Source organism: Siphateles boraxobius, unplaced genomic scaffold (assembly GCF_051911475.1).
Source record: "Siphateles boraxobius isolate OS27281-9 unplaced genomic scaffold, OSU_SipBor_1 24, whole genome shotgun sequence".
Classification (NCBI taxonomy): Eukaryota; Metazoa; Chordata; class Actinopteri; order Cypriniformes; family Leuciscidae; genus Siphateles; species Siphateles boraxobius.
Window position 1 is genome coordinate 10,092,016 of NW_027508855.1, and position 24,677 is coordinate 10,116,692.

At 35.7% G+C, this 24,677-nt stretch overlaps 1 protein-coding gene and 1 pseudogene across 6 annotated transcripts in view; one reads left to right on the plus strand and one right to left on the minus strand.

Annotated features, from left to right (window-relative positions):
• The first annotated feature begins 382 nt into the window (after nt 1-382).
• Nucleotides 383-1,514, plus strand: LOC143749006 (chemerin-like receptor 1; annotated as a pseudogene).
• A 1,491-nt stretch (nt 1,515-3,005) lies between these two features.
• wscd2 (WSC domain containing 2) overlaps nt 3,006-24,677 on the minus strand; it is a 58,988-nt gene continuing 37,316 nt past the window's right edge. For 4 of the 6 annotated variants that reach the window (XM_077241348.1, XM_077241349.1, XM_077241345.1 and 1 more), the window contains 8 exons: nt 23,396-24,295; nt 15,886-16,000; nt 12,334-12,518; nt 10,936-11,057; nt 10,667-10,841; nt 9,156-9,320; nt 8,862-9,062; nt 3,006-5,247 (listed from right to left, as the gene is read on the minus strand). In XM_077241348.1, coding sequence (XP_077097463.1) covers nt 4,895-5,247; nt 8,862-9,062; nt 9,156-9,320; nt 10,667-10,841; nt 10,936-11,057; nt 12,334-12,518; nt 15,886-16,000; nt 23,396-23,798 — 1,719 coding nt within the window. In that variant the 5' untranslated portion in view covers nt 23,799-24,295 and the 3' untranslated portion in view covers nt 3,006-4,894. Of the gene's footprint in view, nt 5,248-8,861; nt 9,063-9,155; nt 9,321-10,666; nt 10,842-10,935; nt 11,058-12,333; nt 12,519-15,885; nt 16,001-17,249; nt 17,280-23,395; nt 24,296-24,677 lie in introns of those variants that run through there. The other 2 variants (XM_077241344.1, XM_077241350.1) reach the window with 2 other exon arrangements.

Genomic DNA, 24,677 nt, shown 5'->3' on the forward strand with positions numbered 1-24,677 from the left:
GCTTAAAGTTAACATATCACTCATTTAAACCATATAAGTTTGAGCTGAATCACAAAAAAAGTGACAACAGTTTAACAAAAATAAAGCTCAAGAAAATAAATATACTTTAAAAACAGTTTTTCTTCAATAAATCCTGATGAAGCTCAGGAATCTCCTTGATTTTTCTCTGCAAGGGGGGGGGGGGGGCCATCCAATTGAGCATGTGCAGTGTGAGTGTCATTACTCTAGCTTGTTTCTGGTTGGAGAACAATTACATGTTGCAACCATCCCCTGTTGCAACTGTCCCCGGTCTCCCCCCTAGTGTCATGATGTTTTTCCTCAGCCACTACAGTCATTCTTAGAAATATGCTAAATTACATCACTTTTGTTCTCATTACAAAATTCTACGTCCTATTCAGTTCTAACAAGGCATAATGAGTTCAACTCCAGGACCAGATGAATATGACTACACTGATCATTTAGGAACGTTGATGAATCACTCAAAAGAAGAAACAGTTTCTGTGGATTTACATGCTGGATGCAGGGAAGCAGCATGTGTAATCCCAGTTATTTTTAATGTGATCATATTCCTGCTTGGCATCATTGGAAATGGTGCTGTGATCTGGATTGCTGGTTTTAAGATGAAGAAGTCTGTGAACACCACCTGGTACCTGAGCCTGGCTTTGTCTGACTTCATTTTCTGCGCTACTCTCCCTTTCCTCATTAGCAATATAGTTACTGCCAGCTGGATTTTTGGGCTCTTCATGTGCAAGTTCACCTCTTTTGTTATGACCCTCAATATGTACAGCAGCATTTTCATCCTGGTCTTAATTAGTGTGGATCGCTGCATCACAGTCAAGTTTCCTGTCTGGGTCCAAAATCAACGCACTGCAAAGAAAGCTTCTTTAGTTGTTGTGACGGCTTGGTTTGTGTCTGCTTTGCTTAGCATTCCATCTGCCAAATTCAGAGATATTAAAAATGAATCATCAACAGTCACATGTTATAGCAACTATGAGCATCACCACAGAACCGTCGTGCTCATGCGCTTTACTTTTGGGTTTTTAATTCCGCTCCTGACAATTTCCACCTGTTACTCCATCCTGATCTGTAAACTTAGAGCAAACCAAATTACCAAATCCACCAAGCCATTCAAGATCATGACATTACTGATTACAACTTCTTCTGTTGGTTGCCATTTCACATTATTTCTATTATAGAGTTTGGCAAATCTAAAGATGTTCCACGCGACGCCGTCTTTCACACAGCCCATCAATTATGTGCAACTCTTGCCTCTGCAAACAGCTTTATAAACCCATTCCTCTATGCATTCATGGCCAAGGCTTTGAAGAAATGCTATTCCTTTCTGTCAAAGATTGAGAGCGCCATTGATGAGGAGACCTGAAGTGCTAGTGATAACAGAGTTTCCACTGCTTTCTGAAATTTAAAAAAAAACAATTCTTGGACAAAAGATATTTCTCTTTATTCTCTTCTAAGTCTGACTGGAAAATGCTGGCCGATAGAAAAGACTGAACATTAACAAGTTTTACAATTGAATGTCTGTTGCATGTTGGCGTTCAGAAATTTCCAAGTAACGCAAAAAGACTGAAAAGTCAAGAATAAATTAATGCAAACAGGTTCAATAAAGGCAACTTTCTACAAAAGTTTTGTACATTAAAATGCCATTTTGCAGAATTATATAACTATTAGATCTTTACTGTTATCTTCTTATTTGTGCATGCTATTAATCAACACATATACATTAATATATGGAGTGGGGCATCAAAAAAATCAAATTTATTGACGGTTGAATGCATTGAGCATCATTTGACAAATCTTGTCATGCTCCACATGTCTTTCTCTCTCTGTTTTGCTAAAATATACCTAAAATTTACAATACAAATCTTGTTCTAACAATTTACCTTAAGTGTTTGTAATTTTCTTAATTATATGAGAGTCCTAATTAATAAACCCCAATAAATTCAGAAAGACACTTTAGCTTTATTCCGTTTTTATATGGTAAGTATGATGTGGTACTTTCAATACTTTTAATAATTCCTGCTTATAAGCTTTACAAAAATGTGTTTGCATGTATCTGGTACGATGTTTTTCTTGGAAACTCTTTAACATGTTGCTACATTTACCCTTATTATTGTTACATTTTGTATTTATAGAGCTGATTTGCAGTTTTCATTCAAAAGCACTTTTCCTAACGCTTAATTAGTCAGGGATGCAGCAAGGGCTGCTGACTGCAACTCAAATGATCATAATGTAACAAAATATACAAATTTATGACAATAATTAAAAATCAAGCTGTCATGGTGTCCATATTTTGATTCATCATCATCATTATTCAAAATGACCAGACAAAACGATTCACAAATTCACTGCTTAGATCATCAGATCACCCAGTCATTTAGTTGCAGTCCTCAGCCCAGCACTTCTGATCATTTAGTATAGCAGTGGTTACAACTGCTTAGTACAAATGTCTGACTAGTGTCTAGAAATAAATTCCTAGCACATATGACATATGAGACAGTACATGTATGTTGTCATACTGTATGCTGTGTTAGATCTCAGTTGTTAAGACCGCAGTAACTTTATCACAAGGACACTTAGTTTACCACTTAATGAGCTTTGAGCATTGGCCAATCAAAGTGCTGTTCATATCACACTTCCCCTGAAAACACAAGATAAGTCGAAGATCTCATGACCGATTTGTGGTACCTTGGGAGCCCTGAAACAGTGATGAAAGATGAAGATGAAATGTTTGTAAGTAAGAGTCCTGAAAGAGTGATAAAACCTATGAATGCTAACTCCAGAAATTTGTAAAACAACCAGCATTTAAAATACAATGTAAACTGAGCTGCAAAGAGATTTTTAAAGTGTGCAATTTCTGCACTATTAGCAACCAACATAATTCCAAAAAGTATGTTTTGGGGTTAGTTTTCCAGACGTTACAGACTTATATATACTAAATATATAAATTAACTAAATAAATCTATAAATGAATGTTGGGCCTCTGAGAATTTGGGGCTTTACAATTTATTGACCAGGACATATGCATCAAGCACTAAACAAGAGCAAAGTCTTTCCTCATATCCACAGTTCTCTCAGCTTACAATTATAATAAAAATCTTTAATGTCCTTTGCACTGCTGGCAATCACCCTCTGATTTTCTTATTTGGTAGAAATTCTTTATATTCATTCCATACAAAATATACATTCAGAAAGACACTTCAGGTTTGTTCCTTTTTGAAATGAAAATCATGTAATGCTCAAATTTAAAAGCCTTTTCAAAAATAGAGGTGATACTTTTCTGTCTTTTAAAGTAATTCTCCATGTGAGCATTACAAATATATATATGTGTATTTACATATATTGAATGTTATTTGTAAGGACTCTAGCTGAAAAGCAGAAATTTACCCACGAGGTGCTTTCTTTGTCTCTTTTTAGCACATTGCTTTATACTCACTTTCACCCCTGAATTCTAGATTATTTTATAGATTTTAATGTTGATTTTCTGTTTTAAATAAAAAAAAACTTCTGCAATTAAAACAGTGAAAACAAAAAACAATTCTGAACATTTCTACAGGGAACAAGTTTACAATTGCATCCAAAACCTGACTTAATTTGGATATTATTTGGTTTTTGAGTCTTCTCAGGTGTGTCAAAGAAAATGGGAAGCTACAGTATTCAAGGCACGGTACATACTGTACTGCAACTATACTCATAGTCTAAACCGGAACACAAACTGGTGAAGAAATGGGTTTTCCTAAAAGGGATAGATCATCCAAAAATGAAAAATTTGTCTTCATTTACTCTCCTTCATGTTGTTCCAAATGTTTTAAGAATCAATACACAACTCTTCTCATATAAGAGCTGTGTCCATAGTGACAATCTCTGTAAAAAAAAAAATAGCAGAATTTACATCTTTGGTTGAACAACAGCATCCCTTTAATAAATTACTATAATTGTGTTGAGAAAAGGAGTAAAGGGTCAGTCAATGCGTTATTTTAAGCTATTTACAAGAAGACACCATTTTTTTTTACTTTGTGAACACAAGATGAATTGTTTTTTTTTTTGATTGCCCACTGCAAATATATTTTAAAACCTCAGTGAAAAGGTAAATAATTTAATTTGAAGAAAGGATCTCAACATAAAAGTGCTCTAAACACAGCAGAAACAGAAGAACTTGGTTGCTTGCATCCAATTCAAAAGCCCTATAAATGACTATATCTGCAATTTGCCTGCAAATCACTGAAGGCAGGTACCAGACAACATGTTTTTGAGTTGTCCATGCATTTATCTAATACACGTGGAATAGCTTGAGGATTTTTGTTGTCCATATATCATTTCTACTGATCGGTTGTAAGAAGCATCATAATTTGAAGGCAATGTCCACATATTTTTGGGAACAGGAAGCTGTGTTTCCGATGTTAAACATTATATCACTGTCCATATATTCCCAATGAGACTGGATTGCTTAATGGATCATTGTCCAGTAGTGGCAGGAAAAGCAAATTCAATGAAACACAGATGTGATGTGTCCATCTAAATGGTTGACCCGGATGTCTTGGTGGCAACAGACATTTTCATCAAAAGCATGAAAAGTCATTGTCCGTGATGACAAACTGAATTTCTGGTTACGGCACACTTAAATTGGCCTAAAGAAGATGGATCCATGGTGGTTAAACTTCAAGCCAAGTTAACTGGAGCCAAATTGTTGCACAAGCCCATGTCTTACTAGTGTATCTTTAGATTCTTCAGGACGAACAGTTTTTCAGCAGTACTTTTGTGCAAACTGAATGGAGGATGACAATAAACAATTTTATATTCTAGGGGAAAAAAGTGTATAGCTGAAAAAAAGGAAAAAAATGTGTGTGGAAAAAAAAGAGCAAAAGTCAAAAGATGAGTATCATCTGGGCATGTACTCCTCAGGTACACCAGACAGGTTTCTCTTTCTGAGTGCTGTGTCCACAGTCTTAATAAGCCCGTCAATGGTGGCACGCATTTCAGGCGTGTAAGGGTCATAATCCAGCTTTCTGAGGCCAGAGCGTTTAAAGTTCCCATCTTTCTGTCCTTCCACACACAGCAGGCGTTCCTCTGACACTTCCAGGCCCAGAAAGATGACCATGCCTTTTAAGTGAGAGAAAAGGTCCCGTTTTAAATCCTCAAAGTGCACTACTTGAACTTTCTTCCCATATTTCAGCCAGTCTAGTGTGTGGGATGCCCACCATGGAGCGTAGTTCTTCACAAACTCTGGCCACTCTAATAGAGAGAGAGAGAGAGAGAGAGAGAGAGAGAGAGAGAGAGGGAGAGAGAGAGAGAGGGAGAGAGAGAGAGAGGGAGAGAGGGAGAGAGAGAGGGAGAGAGGGAGAGGGAGAGAGGGAGAGAGAGAGAGAGAGAGAGAGAACTTCTTGAAATATAACATCTTACAGTAACCACACAAATGTAACAGACATCGACGAACCCAACTTGATGGTTTTGTGAAGGTTGTAATAGTGGAGCGGCATAATTATAGTTTTAATCACTGATAGCACTTTTCTGAAATTAAACATTAAGCAAAAGTCAGTCATTATCTGAATTTTCGTTTTTTAAGTAATAGTCATTTTCTGCTGATTATCTTCAGTGGAGAGAAAGAACAGCAATAGCTAATAAAGAGCTAATGTCTTTTTTTCACAAAGTGACTAAAATTATCATATTCATGAGGAGAGAGAATGTAAAACAATAGAAAGGAAGAAGCAAAAAATGCTGTTTTTTTTAATGCTTCTGCATTTCGGTTAGTGCACCAGAGATGCACGTCAGCAAGAACAGTGAAACAACAACTGAGGAACATGTTTTTAAAAAAAGAGTTTAAAAAAACACTTTAACATTAAAATTTCAGAAACCTAAATCAAAAATGAAACAAAAACAGAATGACAAAGTCCACATTTTGAAAACACAAGACACCAAAATGTCACAAGCATCTGCTTCACTCTGGGGAAAAAAAAAATACTGTAAAGAAGCAGAACAAGAAGCAAACGTTGCTTAAAAAAGGACTTTGTTGGGGTAAGGGAAATGTTGCAAAATCTATTCACTGACTGTACTACTGTTCACAAACAAATGCAACATCATTTTTGTAAAATTATTTTAATGCAAGAAAAATGGGTCTTCTTGGTTTAATAGTTATAACGATTAACCATTAAAAAAAGTAAACACCAGTAACATTTGGTGCCTAGTAAAAGACTCATGTACCTAAAAATAAGCATCAGTTATCAGGAGGTTTCAGAGTTAAAAAAGAGAAGAGATTCTCAACAAAACCACATTAAACAGTCATGGCCTTTTGTGTCTGATGAGTGCATGCTTCTGACCGCAGTACAGCAGATTCTCAAATTGACGTCAACGTCAAGAACAAAGCAGAAGTTCTCTTGATCATTTACCCCTATGATAATTTTCCAAACTAGACTGACACACAGACCATTTCAATGATTTCACACTTACATATAATAAATAGAGTAAAGGTTATGCATATTTGACGTGCTGTCCGTATTTGACAGATGTCAGTATGCAAATCTTGTCCCAAGATGTTTTTGATCAATTTTGGACACATAAGGACCACCTCTCGTCGAGGATCATTCAAGTGGGACTTAAATATGGCTTGGAGGATATATAAAATATTTAAAAATAAATATGGTAGCTAACAAGATTAATTTGGAAGCGAGGGTTTACTGATCACAATGCAATGGAGTGCAACTGGAATTTCATGGAAAGAGAGCGAGATTGCGTACAGAGAGGCCTTAAAAGCTACTAGATATGCTTATTTTTCAAACCTATTAGAAGAAAATAAACAAAACCCTAGGTATTTATTTGAAACAGTGGCTAAATTACCGAAAAATATAGCTTCAACCCCAGACGTTTCCAAGCAGCATAGCGGTAATGACTTAATGAACTTCTTAACTTAAAAGATTGATAATATCAGGGAGAAAAGTATAACTATGCACCCATCTACTACCAGGCAGTGCATTGTAGTCTCCCTGAGGAAAAATTTGATTCATTCATTGCTATAGGAGAGGAAGAATTTTCTAAACTTGTTAAATCGACAACATGTATGTTAGACCCTGTACTGACTAAGATATTAAAAGAGATACTTCCAGAGGTCATAGATCCTCTTCTTAATATCATTAATTCATCTTTGTCATTAGGATACCCACCAAAAAGTTTAAGCTGGCTATGATTAACCAGCTAGTTAAAAAAACGCAACTTGATCCTACAGAATTAGTAAATTACAGGCCGATCTTGAATCTACCTTTTCTGTCAAAGAGACTATAAAAGGCAGTATCCTCACAACTATGTTCCTTTTCGGAAAGAAAAAGTATCTGCTAGGATTTTCGTACCATAGTACTGAGACAGCTCTCATCAGAGTCACAAATGATTTGCTCTCATCATCCGATCGTGGTTGTCTCTATTAGTGTTACTCGATCTTAGTGCTGCATTGTATACAATTGACCACAACATTCTTTTAAATAGACTTGTTGGCATTAGTGGAATTGTATTAGCTTGGTTTAAATCATACTTATCTGACCGTTATCAGTTAGTAGCAGTAAATTAAGAGATGTCTTATCGATCAAAAGTTCAGTATGGCGTACCACAAGGCTCAGTACTAGGACCGTTGCTGTTAACTCTGTACATGCTACCCTTAGGAGATATCATTAGGAAGCATGGCATAGTTTTCACTGTTATGCTCATGATACTCAGCTCTATATTTCTTCACGCCCTGACGAAACTTACCAATTCACAAAATTAACAGAATGCATTGCTGATATAAATGATGATTAATAATTTCATACTACTTAATTCTGAAAAAACAGAGATTCTAATTATTGAACAAAAAACGTCCTCACATACTAACCTAGAATACTGTCTAACACTTGATGGCTGCTCTGTCAAGTCTTTGTCGTCGGTTAGGAACCTGGGTGTGCTCTTTGATACCAATCTTTCATTTGAAAGTCAAGTGTCTAGTATCTGTAAAAATCTGGCTCCCTATTAAACGTCGTATACATTTTTAAATATTGCTGACTACTTACAAAGCACTAAATGGTTTAGCTCCCCAGTTCTTGAGCGAGCTCTTAACGCATAATAGTCCTTCACGTCTATTGCGATCTCAAAATTCCGGCCAGTTGATAATACCTAGAATATCAACATCGACTGCTGGCGGTAGATCCTTTTCCTATTTAGCACCAACACTTTGGAACAGTCTTCCTAACATTGTCCGGGAAGCAGACACACTCTGTCAGTTCAAATCTAGACTAAAAACACATCTCTTTGAACTAGCACGCAAATAACACATTATAGACTTATATAATTCAATGTTAGGCTGAGTAGATTAGGTCAGCCAGAACCGGGAACACTTCCCATAAATCCTGATGTACTTGATAAATCATAAGAAGGATTGCGTCTACGTTAATATTAGTCTCTCTGTTTATCCCGCAGTCTGCCGGATCCAGGCCGTATCAGGGTCTGATGAAGGACCTGCGCCTGGACACGGGATAATTCTGGTTTACGTGGCTATGCAGCAGCGATGAAAAATTCTGTATTATAAATTTTTCACAGCTTGTGCCTTCTGTTTTTTGCAAATGAGTGGTCGGATCGTGTTAAGGGTTTTCTGTTAGAACGGTGTCATGTTAGTGGCCCCTAAGTTAATAACTAATGAATGTTGCAACGGAAGTGAATCAATCAAAACTAACTTTAGCTAGACAATAACTTTATTCTAGAGCTGCTGTGAAGCCAAAACAATCTCTGTTACTTTAATTTCTTTTCATCACTGTAAACCGGCTTTGAAACAATGTATATTGTTAAAAGCACTAAATAAATGAAAGTGACTTGACTTGACTTTCATTTCCCACCTTTCCCCCTCCAGTGAGCTTGAGAGGCAAATCCAATATGGCCACCATACTTTCGGTTAAATTCAGCCATGAGTGCTTTATAAGGGTTCCGGATCATAAGGATGCTAGCGTCGAAGGTGTCAATCTCCTTCCTGCCACTCTCGTGTGTCTTGATACATATGGTTCTACCGCTGCGCCAGTGATCTCTCTCCCCTTTGAATCCTGCATATTTAAAGAGTTCAACAAGAGAGAAAGACCATGAGCAAGCAAGAGAGAAATAAAATGGTTTTATGGAGAACTAAAAGATAAGTTAACCTTTGTTGTACAGTGAGCCATCAAAGTAGTAGCTTCCGGTATAGTGCCCCGTGGCCAGTTCAATAAGGTGACGGGCCCAGGTATTCCCCGCTCCTGGGAAACTAGCTAGTGCCATTAGGTGCTTGGAACGAGTGGGTAAAAAGCGCCGGTCCATACAGCGATTATCTGCAGAGATAAAGAAACCAAACATGAGACATTGTCGAGCAATTTTAAGGAAACTTTAATAAGGATATTTCTCACTACAAGCAAGTATATTAGCATATATATGGTCTTAAAACTAACACATATGGATTAACACCACAAAAATTATTGTCTTTAATCACAGAATCATTCTGTAAAAGACAGGTAAAAATGCCTCTATCAGGTTTGAGTGGTTTGATAAACTTATAATGCACACATCACCATTAACATATGCTGTTATTTTGATGAAATGAGACAAGTTGATCTTAGAAACTGCTCTAGAAAACAATCTGATTCAGTCTTTTCAAATGTTTTCTTGCTTAGATTTCAATTTCGGTTTGGACCAGCTCATGATGACCATTCAGAATTTGAACCACAGAGCAGATGACAGTCAGACTGAGAAGGAAATGAGATGAGTTTTTACTTTGATTGGCAAGCAGGGCCAGAGATAATGGCGTGAAAGCTGGGAATGATTCTAGGGGCCCACAATGATTGTAGTATTTAATTTAGTATTTAATTTAATGTATTTTAAGCCAAATCCCTCATACTAAAATAAAGTGCTTGTGTTATTTTAACATCATAATTAATATTAAATAATAATAAATAAAATTGAGTTTAAAACTTCATATATTTTGTATTAATATATTTACAGAAGGAAAATATATATATAGTAATTTGTAGTAAATATTTATAGAAAAGCACCAATCTATAAATCTCAAAATACACAGTTTCAAAAGTATAGCACGAGGTAACATGATTTTAGTGTGATAAAATAGCTTACTAACCTTATCTGTGTAACGTTATCTATGTAATATCTAATATTACACGGACAATATTTGTTGCAATTTTACCTTCGTGGTTATAAACTTAAACAGATAAAGTTTATCAACATTATATAAACATAGTGTTTTTGGCCTAGTGCATGTTTGTGTTTTGGAAGAAGACTCTGCTTGCATAGCAGTTGCATCATTTAAGTGTCGCAAGTGTGCATTTATTGAAATTATATCATGAATATGCATATATATATATATATATATATATATATATATATATATATATACACACACATACATTAAGCATTCAGATATATTATGTGCTCACTGTGATAGCAAACTTGGAGGAAGTGAAGAGGTGTGAATTTTGCAAACTTGAGGGTCGGCAAGTGATAAGCAGCCTCAAAAGCAGTACAGGAAGGGTAATTCTTGTGCTTCTGTGTCCTGACATGTTTTTTCTAGTCCTAAATAGTCAAACCCGTATGGTAATCAAATCGTTATGTGCTGCCTGTGCGTTGGCCTGAGCCCAATGTTTTAGTCCATACAAGATCATGTTACCTTGTACTTGGGTCTGGTACACTACAAAGAAGTCATTGTTTCCGCAGCTCTCAAAGTCTTCCCCTACACATCGCTTGAGACACAGTTCCTCATCCTCACGCTCATGCAGAGTGAAGAGGGGAGTGGGAAACCCACAGTGACATTTTTCACCACCCAAGGCAGCCAGAGAGAATTCCTATACCAGACAAAGGAAGCAATCATTTAAGACAGACTCGCATAAACACAGAAGTATGAGAGACACCAGATGCACATCATACATACATACTCACTTTCTCGGTGCACATGTCAACACACTTGTCCACTGACATGTTCTGAATAACACCACTAGCAGGAAGCGCCAGGGTCACATTATCTGGCCTCTTGAAACATCCCTTGAAGATGGCACTTCCATCTTAATAGCAAAATAAAGAAGTACATGATTTTTTTATGTAAAAACAACAAAAACAACTACGTTTTAGTATTTTCTCAAGGAAATATGAGTGTTGCTTGCTCGAGAAAATCATGATGCTATGGTGTTCTGGGTAGTTTCCAGAATTATGCTATGCGGTTGCTGATGAGGTTTTATAGCAATGTACTTCAATACAACAAATGCTTTCTGACATTATATATAGTATAAATAGCATCTAACACTATTTACGCTTAGTGCAAAGAAAATACTGTTTTGGTATTTGCACAGTGTAAAATACCATCTAACACTAATTTGCACTTAATAGAAATAGTCTTTGCCTTTAATAAAACCGCTGTAGTCCCAAGGACTTCTTAACGTAATAGGGTTAGGTTAAACTAGGTTAACTTCATAGGGTTAGATTAAAGTTGTTCCTGCACAACTATTGTATTTGTTTATCACACAACCTCTCCTAAACACTTCCTGTCACAAGAAAAAAGTGCTTAATCAGGACACCCAGGATGGTGTCACAAGTTTCTGCCAGAGCTATTTTTTGATGAAACATAATGCATAAAGGAAAGGGTGTTGATCTGGAAATACACATGAAATACTAGGAAACAATACTAGGAAAAGCCTAATAAACATACATACAAATTAATGAGAATGGGAAAACCTAAAATATGCATGAGAGAGATAGAATCTTTCCTCAACCACTGAAGGACAAAGAGTAGAAATCATTAACGAAAATCAGTCCACTGAGAGATATATGGTGGGGAGTCATTTGCACTGTGCTACCCTGCTCTGATACACAGCTTGAAAATAAACAATACAGACAATTTCCAGGACAGTAAGGTATAATTTGCTAACATCAGACAAGAGCAATATTTTTTGACAGCATTTATTAACCTTTGTTAATGTTACTTATTAAAAATACAATTCTTCATTGATTGTTCATATAATTCACTGGGCAGTAACCAATGTTAACAACTTGATTTTAAAAATGCATTAGTAAGTGTTGAAATTAATATCAAGGTGAATAAATACTGTAGAAGTATTGTTCATTATTACTTCATGTCAACTAATGTAGTAAATTAATGTTAACAAATGAAACCTTATTGTAAAGTTTTAGCTGATCTTATCAATAAAAGCCGTTATGTGTGCGTTTTCGCTTTCCTAAGAGTGATATTAAAGTGTCAAGCCATATCTGTGCACCTGTACAAATGTGTGAATGTAAGCTTGCTGATGCACATGTGTAAAAGTATCTGTGTGTCAGAGTGCTCACATCGGCGGGCCGACTCCTGGCTCAGCTCCAGTCTGTATATGGACAGTCGATTAGGTCCTCCACAGAGGTTACTCTTCTCCCCTTTACACTCCATATTACATTCACTCTCTGACACGTTGGGCGCCTGGATCTTATGGCCACAGTAGCACTCAGCTCCAAACTCCAGACCCGCATAGAGATAACCCCTAATAACACGGGATGAAGGAAAAACATCTTTATTATGCATTTAGTTGCTATTATGCATTATTGCTGCTACTGCTGTATATTGTTGCTGTTGTTGTAGATTATTGCTGCTGCTGTTGATTATTACTGTTGTTGCATATATATATATATATATATATATATATATGTTTAGTATGTACAAAAAGTAGGACAGGACAGAAACTTATGCATCGATTGTTTATTGGATTATGAGATGTGGCTGTTGAACTCAAATATGGAGGCAGATGAACGTGAACTTGAGGGGCAGGTTTAAATTACTAAATGATCGAAGAAGTTCTGTATGTCACCAGAGAGAAGTCTGTTGTTTTCACCAGAAGATCCAGTTATGATATTGTTATTAAATATTACATATTTAATCATAATAATATTTAATATTAGGTCGGAAAATTAAATATTAAAATAAACCCTATGCACGGATTAATTGTTTAAAATAAGATCTATAAAAAGTATTTAGAAAATGGATAGGGTGAATATTAATTTTATGCTGACTATTAACACTTAAAACAGAGAAATCTAATTATTTCACAGTAAACAATACACTCTGTAAAAATGCTGCATATATCTTCACTGCTTTATGATGTTGCCTATTAGATAAATATCTCAGGTGTTAACTGAAAAGCTGTAGGTTCAAAAACGGTTGTTTCATGAACTATAGTATCACATTTGTGCCTTTGAGCAGGTCACTTAAAAACAGGATTTTCAAGGGTAAGTGTAATAAGTGCAACAGTTTCCTTAATACTAATGTGTTCAGACGTGCACATGGGCGTGCATGTACATGTAGCTTTTGAAAACAGCAGAAAGAATGTGGTCTATTTTTCTGTCACTTTGACAAACTCCCAGCAATGTTACCCTCCCTCAAATTCAGATAATACCGTTTTGCACAAGAAATAGGTTTCGATACAGCTGATGCACTGTGTAGAGAGTATAATTTCCAAGCACTCTTGGAAATTTTTTTTTTTTTTGCCAGGCTGTTGGCTAGCAAAATGGTGTATAGTGGTTCTAGATCTTACTAATGCCGCATAACTACAGTACAAGGCTGAGAGAAAAATTAAGCTGAACAGAAGCATTGATTGTGAACATGAAATTCTAGGGTTCAAAAGCTCTTTTATTTGAACTATCGCTTTAATGTGCTCTCCACCCTTGACACCCCTCCTCTATGCAGTTGTTTTCAGACTTTTCAAAAATGTGAGAACTACCCTAAGCTGAGCCAGTTTAAAAGATTCAAAGGAATCATTGTCAACAGAGCCCTTCCTTTTAAACGTGGTTCTGGCAAAACTCAGTCCACGAGCAGTAAATTTCCTCTTGACTCGCGATCAATCAACACTCACTTTCATCAATATTAAAGCTTCTCTTTTTTATTTATTTCCAACAAAAATACATGCAAAACTGGCAAAATAAACTTACAAAACAAAGTCCATCCATTAATTTGCTCTTTTGAGTGTGCGAGCACGTTTTACCATTTTAATTAATTAAAACAAAGAAATACATTTTAAGGAAAGTTAAACATAATACTTAGCCAAATAAATATACGACTCCTACAAACATGAGACATGATGTCAGTTTTATAGCCCCTATTTTGATCAGAGGAGAGAAAATAAAGGATAGTCTTTCTCCAGTGTCTGGCTCTGTTTATCTTGATTTTGTATTGATTCTCAGTCCTTCCTATAAAACAGTCCTGATGCCAAAATTCCTTAGCCTTTTTGTTTTCTCCCTTTCTCTCTTTCTGTGACTTTCCAAGGCACAGACTGATGTGATTCAGTGTATTGCTTTTAATGGGTGCGCATGTGTTAACTGCGTGTGTTAAGAAACATTGGGAAGTTGGCGGGGTAGAGAAACCGAAGAAAGAGGAAGGAAGCAAGAGTGCTAACAAGATGGAAAGTAAAAAAGCAACATTACCAGTTCAACCAAAAAGGAAAAATAATTTAATTTAATCTAATCATCATTTACTCACCCTAATGTTGTTCCAAATCTGTGTCAAAACTGGAGGAACTTTTAATAAATTTGCTTCTCTCTCTCTCTCTCTCTCTCTCTCTCTCTCTCTCTCTCTCTCTCTCTCTCTAAAACCAGGATATATAAGTAGTCTATTTTAAAAGTGAGATTTCTAGACTTGGAAAAATCATGTAAATTAGTACAGTAAATTTTACTGTCAGATCTAAAATATTTTATCAAGTACATTGTAAGATGTAAAATATTATAAATAATTCAGTATAACAAACAACTGAAAATTTAATTAAATTCATGGGTTAAAAAAAGAGTGGGATCCCTAAAAACATTCGGCTCTCCTAACTTCTTGAGTCATGAAATATAATTATTTTGATTTTAATTATAATTAGTTAAGTTCTTTTTTTTTAATTTACAGGAACTAGGAGTGTCCACAGATTAAAAAATGCTTTGAAAGCAAAACTAGGGCTAGAGGGACTTGGGGGGAACCACTGATCAATCAATTCATTTAAAAGTGAATAATGACTTAAAATTCAACCTGTTCCTCTAATAAAGCTATCATATGGCTACTGAAAAACTGGAATAACGTGCATGAGTCGTACTGATCACATTTACTCTCATGTTGGTTTTCATTCTTTTTTTAATCACTTTTGATTCACTGTATTTCCACAGAAAAGAGCGATCGGCACAGTTCTTCAGAATCAATTTGTGTTTCAAAGAAAAAATAATAATAATTCAGGTTTGGAAAGACATCTGGATGATTGCCCTGCATTTCAGGGCAAACGTTAATTACTGGTGAGCACACATCGTCAAAATGAATGAGAGTACATGTTAGAGCACCAGTCTTTGTGACTATCAGAGGATCATCAGAGGAAAAACAGCATATCTGATAACTCTCTCCCATCTGAGGTAATTATAGGTCAAGGAAACAAGATTAAACTCAGGGAATTAGATTAGTCTAATGTGTGTTAAATAAGTCATGTTTGTCAGTGTATGGGGTTTATGATATGTCTATGATAACTCATAATGTGTACGTATGTATACTTGTAAATGATAACATGATTGTTTGTGTGGGTTTTGTTTGGGAGTGTACTGTGTAGGTGTGGAAATGTTACTGTATCTTAAAAGAAAAGTAAAACTTGAAATCACTTGCATTATGGGGGACAGATATCTGCCAATGCCCATCAAGAAAATTGCTTAATAAACATACTATATAATGTCTTGGGATTGAAAGGATTCTGTCATGGTATTTTGAGGTCAAAGCACAGGAAATGTAATTACCTTGAGTATATTAAACAATGGAACTCAAAAGAAATGTGTCATTGTGATGCATATGTGTGCACAGACTCTTGTACATGGAGATAAAAAGTTTCAGTCGACATACTGTACCTCTCAGCGCAGTTGTCCAGGCAACGGAAGACGGTCATTTTTTTGTAGTCAAAAAAGGACACCCCTCTAAGAGCCCGTTTCTGTGTGTCATCAACATAGCAGCCGGTGTACTTTGCTAAAGAGAAATATATTGAAAACATCATTAATTCCAGTAGCAAGAATAAAAATAAAAATAAAGTTCTGATTTGAATCCTCTTTATAAGTAAATCCTGTTGATTCACAAAATGAATTCAAGAAACATTCAAGGTTGTAAAGCACATTTCATAATTCCTAAAGTTGAAACGCAGCACCATCTAGTGGCCAAATAGTGAAATCACAGCCATTTCTGTATTAGGGAAATTTGAATATAAATTCAAGGCATTTTCATACATGCTGAAATCGTATTACAACATTTTAATAAATGAGAATAATGTTGGATAAGTTTCTTAATATAAACTTTAGTAGGCCTATTATTAAAGATTTTGTAAATAAGTTATTGAATGGTTTATTAAGTTTTAAGTTTGTATTAAGTTTGTAATAATTAAGTAGCTTTAATTTGCGTGTATTGAAAACTGAGGAACAAGTCAAAGTGGGATAATCAACATTCTTTTATAAAAAGCTTTTTACGTAAAATATTATATTATAAATCCTCTAAAAATTGAATGAAAAAATACATTTTAACAAGTGCTAACAGTCTGCCGTCACATTTTGTGATTAGCAACCATATAGAGAATGCTACTCCATATATTAACACCTTGTGACATAAAACATTAAAACACATCTACAGTTTGGATATGGCCACATTGTTGTGGACGTTTTGTTCTGAAAACATTTACAGTCGGATGCACAGATGCATCATCTGCTCCATCAATCTCATCATTTGTGACACACACACACACACACACACACACACACACACACACACACACACACACACACACACACACACACACACACACACACACACACACACACACACACACACACACACACACACACACACACACACACACACACACACACACAAATGACCCAAAATGCCCTGTTGCATGACATCCGTTCTTTCTCTGTAATCTCATCTCTCCCCATTAGGATTGAATGTATTTTCTAATAGCAGAGATGAGCTGGCGAAAGGGGGTTCTGACATATACACGTACGAACCAGTACAACATTATAGTAATTGCAATTGTCTAAAAAGCAGTGAGCATGATGGTGAGTTAATCGTATTGGCAGGCACAGAGGGGAAGCTCGGTAATCTGCTTTATCTACAAGTCAAGCTCCATTCACTCAACACTGTATTGCCATTCTGTGAAGCAACTAAGTGCTTGGATGAAACTCTCACTAGCAGCACGACTGCAGAGTTAATGATGCTCTGCTGTACTCGCATGATGAGCTCTCTGCATGAACCGTTTGCTCTGGATATATGAAGAATAATGAAGAGGGGAACAGGGATGAGTTATAATAGTTTCACTTGAACAAACCTCAATATCATAGCCTATAAAATTAAAACGGTTTTCTGTTTTTACTTCTAAACTCTTGTACTTGCTTCTATATTTTATTTTCTTAACCGACAGGTTAAAGCTTTGTAACTATTTTAAAAAAAAACATTAATATTTTCTATTCTATTCTAAAGGACATGCCTTTTTTTTTTTTTTTTTTTTGCTTTTGCGTCTTTGGTATTTGTCTATTGTATTGAGAAGTTTGCCAAGTCTCCTCTATTATTATTATTATCATGAAAGCTTATTTCAGTCGCAAACAGTGTAAAAGTGTCCTGAAGGAGGCAGAGAAGAGACAGGGACAACACATGGAAGAGTAAAATGAAACATGACACCAAAATTGACCCCCTCCGCTTTAATAATACATGTCTCTGGTCTTAATGATTCAGCAGTGAATGTGAATAAAAAATCTAAATATAATGACTATATTACATAAAAATATATTATATAAATATTAAACAAATATAAATTCCTCTGAAATTTTTACATCACTAGTTCCTTTAAATCAAGTTGTTTCACCCAAAAAGTAAAATGGGTTGTAAAGGTTAACTTCCACGTGTTACATGTTTTAAAAACACTACTTGGTGGAAACCTCACACTCACTTTCCCATTTATTTTTCTCTTTTTGTGGAAAAGTGACTCTGTGTGACTTAGGAGACTGAAGAGGAAATCAATTGATGATTTACTTTACTTTTTAAAATGATGCAAGTGTCAGATGTAGTTCAGACCACAAGATCACTGATGTACTGACTGAGCTAATATAAGACAGAGACAGTCGTGCATTTCCACCCGTTACGTACTGCCGCTCCATCTGGTGCAGATATCACAAGGATGTTGGGGGCCTGAGCTCATGTTTCTGTCCTTGACATCCTTTGAGATTAATTAATTGGGTGTGTGCCTTTACAACCACAAAGATACAATCTCCACGATTATAATACAGTGGCGTTACTTATCAGAGGTTGATTGCTAAAGTCATCCAATTATGACTGTCAAAAGTGAAATGTGCAGTGTTTTACTAGAGGGTTACCATTTTTACTAGAGGCCCACTTGAGAACCATCTGTTCAAACATCACTGTGGATAAAGGTAATGACACGAGACTTACACAATCCACTAATTGGCTTTTTTTTCTGCCTTTTTGTGGGGTTCTGTGTGAACTATAGTGAGTTAGCACAGGGGACTGTGGTGAGACTTTTCTGTATGTACTCCATATTTCAAAGAGAAATATGGTTTAATATGAAAAGGGCCCACATTGGTTATTCAATCAAGCTGTTTCTTGGTGTAATGTTCACTATGATTTAAGTAGTTTGCAAAATGCATCCTGTAAACTAAACCAATCATGACTAAAATCTTTCAGATTTTACTTTGGACTGGACTGCACAGCACACCATGAACTATAACTATAACCATAAGATTTAATTTTTAAGATAATAGCCGTTTCCATGCAACAACTATAACAGTAAGGCTACGAAGGAACACAATTGTTGGAATCATTTTCAAAGCAATTTTTCCAGCTGCTGATGAACATTAAACAGACAGCCAATCAAAATCCTTCCTACTTTAAAGCACACAGATCAATTATGATCACAGAACATAAAGCCCAACATTAAAAATAAACATGAATTAATTGTGCATTGGTGTGGACACTAATAATACGCTACCATTTAAAAGACAGATTTTTTAAGAGAAAATTAATACTTATATTCAGCAAGGATACATTAAGTTGTTTCCAAAATATGCAGGGTTTTTTTCCTATTAATTTAAAGAATATTGAAATAAAATGTATCACGAAAATTAATCAGCACAAATTTTTTCAACACTAATAATAAGAAATGTTTCTTAAGCACCAAATCAGCATATTATAATGATTTCTGAAGGAGCATGTGTCACTCAAGGCTTGAGTAATGGCTGCTGAAAATTCAGCTTTGCCATCACAGGAATAAATTACATTTTAAAATATACTAAAATAGAAAAGTAGTTATTTAAATTTGTAATAATATTTCCCAATATTATTGTTTTTACTCTATTTGTATTGTATTTTAAAGCAGCCTACTATAGTGAGAAAATAAATATACTAAAATGTATCTGAAATCATTTATTTCATGCAAAGTATACTACAAATACATGTACATACTTATATACATACCCTGCAATTGCACTTTTGGTATACTAAATTGATATACATAAAAGTCTGCTAAATTGGAACAACTAATTTTGTACTTAATGCAGTTTAGTTATCCGGAAACTGATTATTTGATTGTTCTAAAGTGAAACTATTGCGAGTATACTTTAGGTACACTTTAAATATATTGCATTTAAAGACTGATATAATACAGAGATCATACTATCCTTACTAATACTCTAATAGTGATATTAAAACACATTTAGGCGTAATATTAATAAATGTGCACTGTGCAATAAAGAAGTGCTCCAAATAAAGTTGAATTATAATATTTATATCAGCAATTCTCAAGCGATATGTCAGTAAATATGTTAATGGATTTGTAGTATATTTAGTATGAAATACATTTATTTTAGTACATTTTGGTATAGATTTTTTTCACTAGGGTTAGTCAGGCTTCTTTCAAAAACATTTAAAAAAAAATATCAACCCCAAACTTTAGAATAGTCGTGTAGTTGTCATAATAGTTATTGTTAAAGTTTTCCTTCTTGATGTGAACGGACATTTAGGAATGATAATATCAAATGTTGATTTAAAAGTGATAATTGGAGTCTGTTAGTCAGCTGTTTGAGAGCAGTCAAAAAAAAAAACCATAGCGATGTATACATAGCTGGCATGTTTCAGCTTTCTTCATCTAAGACCTTCAGCAAAACACCATCAAACACACTTTCCAACTTAACCACGATGGAGGTCACATCATGTATATTTAATCACACCAACTCAAAGAAGAAGCTTTTATTTTAAAGATTAATGAACTGACTTTACAATTATTTACAGGAATATTGGGGACTTGAGAAAGTCAGAGCTTTCCCAGTTGCACTTGGCTAAGTAACCCATAACTGAGAATATTGTTAAAATTCTTTAGGATAACCATAAATGCTTTCAATGGGATCCCTCAAATGAGGTTTTACCAAATGTATCAATTAAATTTTTGTCTTTATTATAAAAATATATATTTCTGCTTATTCCATTAGTTAAAAAAATAAATAAAGTAATTATATCATTCACTCTCTGATTTTAAGACTTGTGCCTATACTGTTAAGCAAAAAGAATTTTTAGGAGAGATGAAGCATCTGCCAAAGGCTATGAACTAACAACAGCTCTCAAATGTGTTACTCCAGCGTTAGAAAAAAAACACACACACGCATTCATTATTTACTTCAACAGTCACCAAAAGGGCATCTCATTCCTCCAGCTTAGCATTTTAAAGACACATGCGGTTTGCCATACTCCACTGAGCTTCAACCATGGCCTTTGTTCCAGACTGTCTGTGACAACTGACCAATGACACGTATCTTGAAAGGCCAATCAGCTCGTTCTAATCAATAGCTGCGTTCTACTTCATAGGGCACCCTGAGCACTTCATCTGACAAAAATAAACTAATCTGGAATGCCATGTAGCACTTTTGGGCAGATTAATACAATGATATAATATATTCATGTTAATAATTATAACTCAAAATGAATGTTTTATTAAGTGTATATTTGTGTATGTAAAATAAATAATAAAATTATTTTAATAAGTAATAATTTATTATATATTGAAGTACTTTTAATTAATCACACTGTGCTTTATAACTGCAAACAGAAGCATAAAAACTAAAAAGCATACCTGAGTAAGTATGAAGTTCTGAGGTGGTGTGCAATAACTGATGGGTAAATTTCACTCTCCACGTCCTGTGAAGTGATATCGGCATATACACCTGTTCCCTACGCTATTCGCAGTGCCCTTTCAAATGGTATACAAGAAATCTCACCTAGGATGAGCGAATTTCCCTGTAAAGTCATTTTGCAGGGCACTATTGGGCAATTTAAACGTACTCAATATTTTTATATTACAGAGTTTCTCCTTTAAGACACTGAATTAAGACTCTTTCTCCACTGAGAGTGTCTGAGGTTGCTATCATTGCAAGGAGAACTGTGCTTTGTGGTTGGTGTCCTGACAGAAGTGCAACATTAATCACTTTTTTTTTTTAACACACAACCACGTGTCATGTCTCTGTGAGAAGGTGTAAGATATTCTGTTAAATAAGACAATCCATTCCTGTGTATGAAAAGACCAGCATTGACAGCAGTGTGTAAAATGCTTAAGCAGAACGACATCCATGGTCAGTCAGCTTAACCAGAGAGACTATGCTTGTAAATTAACTTCACCATCTACATTGGCAGGTAGGTGTCTTTATGGTGGTGCACCAAAAAACAAAAAAAAATGATATATATAATAATAATTATTATTATATATTATAATATATAATATATATATATATACACACACATGTATATGAATCAGTGTTTTGTCTTGTTTTCAAGTATCAATATCTAAACATCCTTTAAGCAAAAATATTCATTTACTTTTTCCAGATTTGTAATAACTGTTTTTTTTTTACAAATTCATATAAAGACTTGTCACAAAGACTTGGACAGAAATGTCCATTTGTTTTACTGCTTTGGTAAAATCTAAAAATAAGACTTCTCAAATGAATGTATCTTGTTTTAAAGGGGTCATGACATGTATTTTAGTTATTTGTTCCTTGATGTTCACTTATAATGTTGAAGTTGTTTTGTGGGAAAAGGATTATTTTCAATCCCCGTTCGGCCCCTCTGTCTGAAGTGATCTGTTTTTAAAAGGTCATGAAACTTAAAAACCCATTTTTTGAGATACAATATGTAGGCTACACGTCACTGAAAACTCTAAAAGCACTCATACATTTTATTATCAAGTGGAAATTAGTTATTTTTGCATTTTTCTGATCAATTTCATTCTTCTGGGTTTTAAAAGCAAAGTTGAAGCAGCGTCCCGTAATCGGAGTGTGTGATTTGCTGCAGGCACGATTCTACGTCAGCTGGTCCTTAGCCCTTCTCTGCATTTATTCATGAGACAGAGCTCTTTTAACGGAGAATTCAAACAACAGATCCAATACAGCTGACTGCTTCATCCTTCTACAAAAGTTTCTTTGCAAACTCTCTATTACACTGTGCCTCGTTTACAAAACAAAATGCTCCGAACAAACATATAATCCTCTGACGCGATCCAGAACACCATTAAAATTTGTCATGAACTTGTTTCTCACGCCGAGCTCCTTCTGAAGTCTGTACAAGACACAAATTAGCTTTTTAAACTGGACATGTCAAAGCGAATGTTCTTTCACTCTTCCATTTGTCCTGTCCACAGACTTAAGCGCGTGGAGTATGTCAGAAAGTGAACGCGCTTCTGTATAATGTTTCCAGTGTTGACAGCGTCATTGATTATAATGGGCTCTATTAGCTTTTGTCGCGACGTGACACAACGCTCACATCCACTGTAGGCACATGTCAGACATTAAGACTGAACGCCAGTGGGCAGGGCCTATGGTGCGATGATGTATAACTATTCGTCAATGTCTTGCTCTGGGGGCAGTCATATACAAATGTATTTACCCGTGTGACATCACAGATATTAAAATTAGCCGTTTTTGGAGCTTGATTAAATAACGCTTTGTTTAAAATAAGGCACATGTTATAAGCTATAAAACTTGCAGGATGTTTTAATGGTACAAAGACCTTTTATATATAGTAAGGCAAATTTGATTTCTCATGTCATGACCCCTTTGAGGATGTTGAAATATTTTGACTGAAAACAAGACAAAGATATTGATAGTGAAAATTATTTTTTGTAGTGTAGAATTAACCAGGTTGGACTAGTATAGAAATACATTGCTACTAGTTTGTCCAAAAGTCTTTCTACACATTGTTCTCTAAGTTTTGGTTGACATCAGGTCATTATCTACCACTATAACTGGTCAGGATGGTCTGTCTATTTCAGAAGTTAAAACAGATGTTACATTTTTGGTGCCATGGTGAGGGAAATGTTCATACCTCTCCCATCATCCATCTCTTTGGTGGTTCTTCCTTTGGCTCCATGGCTCCAACTGCTGGTATGATCGACTCCTCTTCCGGCCCACTCCGGTGCATCCTGTGCTCTATTTTCCTTCATCCATGGTGGTCCAAATCTCCGGGGCGCTCTCCGTGTCTCCTTAAACACCCTCCCCAGGAGCACCAGACCATCAGAGGTAGAGCTCCCACCACCTGTACCGCCCCCACCCTCGGATATAAGTGGGTCACGGCCGCTTCCAGAGGCGCTAGTGGTGGAAGTATCGCTGGAGAAGCCGGAGTGGAGAAAAACAAGGCTGCCAGCGGTGAGGTAGAGGAGGATGAAGGTGAAAAAGCGTACCGGTTTACGCCGGAAATAGCGGTGGATCTTCAGCAGCGTTCTGGCCATGATGGGCTTTCAAGCCACACGCATTGGCCTTTGATGTTGCACAGAAACATATAAAATCAGAGACAGCACCTTCCTAAAACGTTCATTGTACTGCAAGTCCCTTTGAACCACTAAAACGATTACCTAACAAGGAAACAGTAGTTGTAAAGGTGACGGTACTGATGTTTAACACAGTTTGTCCATCTGTTACAGACCTGAAGACACTTCCACAGCTTTCCTCTGCGGCAGTATCCAGGAATGCCGTGTGTCCATGTCTTTCTATGTCCTCAAAGAGACAGCGATAGAAGAGAACGGTGCTACAGCAAGGGCAATGTTGTGAAAGACGAGTGGCAGTGAAGACTGAAAGATGATATTTCCGTGGTGACGCTTTCACTCCTGTTATCGGACTCTCACTCCTGTTATCGGACTCTCGCTCTCCAGAGGCCTTGTTTCTCACCAAGCTGTCCGTCAATCAAAAGTAGCGCTGATTCATTCCTGACTCAGTCCTCACTCACAGACTGAAAAACATAACATGACAGATACTGAAAAAGAAGTAAATACTGATGAGGTCTGTGAGCAAAGAAAAGCAATTTATATCTGAAAGCGATTAAGGGCATAGAGCTAGAATTCAATAACACAATGCAGCAGATTCATGAACACTCAAACCATCAAACACAGAAGCGAGACACTTTTAAGTGCTCACTCTGCAGTGAGCAGAAATGTGCCAACAAGAGCCTGTACACATTTACACAACAGCTACACTGAAAAATACAGAAGCTGGTCATGTCTTAATTATGTCCAAAAGCTGTTTGGCTTGAGGATGTTTGACTTTTTACAGATATTTCCAGACGACAAGGCTGATATATACAATTAGAATGTTCATCTTGTGATTTAAAGAAC